The following is a 3,586-nucleotide window of genomic DNA, read 5'->3' as shown; positions in this document are numbered from 1 at the left end:
TGTACACATGCACTAATCTATCACACACACACACACACACTGAGTTGCCAGATTATTATGACCACCCCATCAGTACTTCGTTGGGCCACGAGATGACTCCACGACATGACTTCGTTGGGCCCCTCGTGACTCCACGAGATGTTGAATGGTGATGCGAGGAATCTGACACTGCACGGTTGCCCTTCTGTTGTCTTGTACCAGTCTTGCCACTCTCTGTTCTGCCCTAACATTGACTAGTCGCTGACGGCCACAATTCGCACGTTCAGACCAAGATTTTCGGCTGACAGTTAAGTCTTTAAACACTTTAACAACGGCTGCTCTTGAACATTTAACGAATTCTGCTGTTTTGCTGATACTCGCTCCATGGCTCAGAGCGCCAACAATCATCCCACGTTCAAAGGCTGTTAAATCGCGTTGTTTACCTATATCTTCAGAAAAAAATCACTTCTACTGTCGTGGTAAACAACCTGCTTCCCTATTTATAATGGTCTGGCTCTCTAGCAACTTCAATGCGAAATTATAGCTAATTTGCCTACAAACAAAACGTCAGGTGGTCATAATAAACTGGCCACTCAGTGTGTGTGTATATATGTATATATGTATGTGTGTGTGTGTGTGTGTGTGTGTGTGTGTGTGTGTGTGTGTGTGTATATATATTTTACGCTTTTATTGTCAAGTTGACATCTCCAGGTACCTGCATGAATTACTGATGTTACATAGCACCCCCCTGTATACCACCATACATTGCTCTCCTTAGGAAGCAGCAGCCACCTACTTGGGGCTCTCGGTTGGTGGGGCCAAGCATCATAGTAGGAAGATGTCTGGGTTCTGGAGGCAGAGCCACCAACCACAGGAACTGGTTGCTGTTTCCTACTTGAAAGGCCCCGCTTCTTATGTTGCAGAGTCATTCAGTACAACAATCAGAAAACTCCTGCTGGCATCTGGAGATGCTGAATAGACAATGTAAGTGTCCATGGCATATGTTGTGTAATGTCACAGGGTTACTTTAAACAAATCGTGTGTACCCATTGCAACGTAGAGGTAAAACTTTTGCCTATAATATAAATATATTCATCTTTGTTTTTCAGATTGAGAATGTGGAACTCCTCCTTATTTGGATGGTATAGGAGCTACAATTTCACAACTCTGGATCCTGTTCCCGGGACAATTTGTGATGGATAAGCACAACTGAACATCCTAATCTGGTGGGATAGAGCAACTGTATGCTGAGCATATTAACCCGGATTAATCATGAGGCCAAAAACGTTCCCTGCCACCACCTATTCTGGAAACAGCAGACAGAGACTGCAGGAGATCCGGGAAGTCTTGAAGCAGCCACCAAAGCCGGCTGCTCATGGTTTATCTGTTGGACACAGCAATGATTCTCTGCAGGTTCTGCATGGCAAAGATTCCGCAAGACAGCAGCAACAGCAGCTGCGGCATCCGGCCAAGTTTGGCCCTTACCAAAAGGCATTGCGGGAGATCCGTTACTCATTGCTGCCTTTCGCCAATGAATCTGGAAATGTGACTGCTGTAGAAGTGAACCGGCAGATGCTGCAGGACCTGGTGAAGGTGGGCTGTGATCAGGTAGGTTGGATACCATGCATTACCCCTACCCCCCCCCCAGTATTCTTAAGCCAATCATCAGTTTTCCAGCTATTGGTAAGCTACAGGTGTCCTAGCTGCAGTGATGACTGCCCCTAATACAGTGTTGTCTTCGGCCAGGTTCACACCATTTTCCGAACCAGATCTGGAATGCGGTGCATTGCGTTTTTGCCGCTTTCCGGAGCTGTTTTTTTCTGCTTAAAATGGCCTTTCAGGTGCGTTCCTATGCGTTTGTGGTTTTGATGCGTTTCTATGCATTCCAGACCAGACAAAATGAGACATGCAGTATTTTTCTGGTCTGGTCTGGAACGAACTGCGCTTGTGTGAGCACAGACCAGAAATAGCATAGGGATACATTAGGATGCATTTTGCGTCTGAAAACGGTCTGGTCTGGAGATCTGGATGTGGTGTGAATGGGCCCCTAAACAATGCTTCTATTATGGATAGTGAAACATGCACCTTATCCATTAAAAAGTAGCCATTATGGATAGTGAAACATAGATGGAGCTGAACCCTGGGCAGTTCTAAAAGACACACTGTGTTCATAATACAGCCTTAAGTGTGTTTTTTAACGCAAGCCGTGTAAGTACCTAATTTTTACTTGACTTGGGCCTTTTGCAGACCCTCCACAACGGAGCTTAGACTGAATCAGCAAATTGGAAAATGGTTTTGCTGCAGTGCAGGGAGCATGTTGATAGGATGAAAGAACAGAGAGATGATCTAATTACTGTGCTGCTTCTCTTTTCACTGTTCAGTCAGTGGGTGGGGAGGAGGCCTGTAATGGTTACTGAACTGCATGAGAGAAAATTCAGGTCTCCTCTCCTGCCAGACAGGACATTGCTGTGTGGCAGAGCTGTGTATATCTCAGAATTAGATGGCAGTTCTCAGAAGGCAGGTAAAACACCTTGAGGGAATTTATGACATTTGGAGCAGACAAATTCTGGAGCAGCTGTGCATGGCATCCAATCAGCCTCTCTCTTCAGATTGTTCAGTTAAGATTTGAAAATGAAAGAGAGATGCTGATTGGTTGCCATGCACAGCAGCTCCAGATTTTGTCTGCTCCAGTTTTTGATAAATTCCCCTCCTTGCATAGATTTATTTCATATGTGTATTTAACGGTTTGCCTGGAGTTCAGCCTTGCAGTGTAGATATTTGTTTTCCGTAATCGGTCATTTTAGGCTAAGGTAGGTTTACCAGTCACATTTGTTTGATTGCATGATTCCTCTGGTGGAAGGGTGGACAATTTATATTAGCTGAAGGATGCTTGCGTTCATTGGCTGCCTTTCTCCTGGTTCTGTCTAGTCCTGTTCTTTTCTAAATTGATTGTTGATTGATTGTTTTCTAACAACAAAGCAGGACAAGTTTGGATTTGGAGTGATTTACTGAAGCGGTCATTTTTTTTAAGTAGCCTTTAAATTGTGTCACTTATCCAATTTCTGGGATTTTTTTGTTTTGCTTCGTTCATCCAAATCCAATATCTGGGATTTTGACCCAGAGGATGGAATGACCTACTAGTCCTCCTCTGTGCACCCCGTGAAGGAAATTTTTCTCTCTAAAATTCACCCAAAGTTGGGGCCTATATATCAGACCCAAGGTAAATGGACTTTAAAGGTTTCCCATTCATCATAAAACAAACATCATATAAAATCACGTGAATTTTATTTGAACATAATTCGCTTAAAGCAGATACCACAAATGTTTAAAATATATTGCCCAACCTAACACAAAATTTAGCACAGTGTCCTTGTGCAGTGCTTCTTATTGTCCTGCAGCAATCGAGAAGTGGGGAGAGAAAACCACCTCAATTACAAACTGTATGAAGATCAAGTGCATGTTGTCTATGTCCTTTTGCAGGGCAAAAAAACATTTTGCGGACCCGATCTGCTTCCTCAGACCCAGCTGTGCAATAAAACAAGTTAGGCAATGGTGTGTGTCTCGTACTGCCCCCCCCCCCCCCCCTGCCCACCGTGTCTACTCCACT

General features: G+C 44.1%; 1 protein-coding gene across 1 annotated transcript in view; it reads left to right on the top strand.

Annotated features, from left to right (window-relative positions):
• The first annotated feature begins 1,093 nt into the window (after positions 1–1,093).
• The window catches only part of LATS2 (large tumor suppressor kinase 2), a 56,124-nt gene continuing 53,631 nt past the window's right edge, over positions 1,094–3,586 (top strand). Inside the window, exon 1 of the mRNA XM_018572015.1 lies at positions 1,094–1,587. Coding sequence (XP_018427517.1) covers positions 1,252–1,587 — 336 coding nt within the window. The 5' untranslated portion in view covers positions 1,094–1,251. The remainder of the gene's footprint in view (positions 1,588–3,586) is intronic.

This window comes from Nanorana parkeri, unplaced genomic scaffold (genome assembly GCF_000935625.1).
Source record: "Nanorana parkeri isolate BGI_ZX_2015 unplaced genomic scaffold, ASM93562v1 scaffold1901, whole genome shotgun sequence".
Lineage (NCBI taxonomy): Eukaryota > Metazoa > Chordata > Amphibia > Anura > Dicroglossidae > Nanorana > Nanorana parkeri.
The sequence above is the reverse complement of the archived record's forward strand: the minus strand, read 5'-3'. Positions and strand labels throughout refer to the sequence as shown.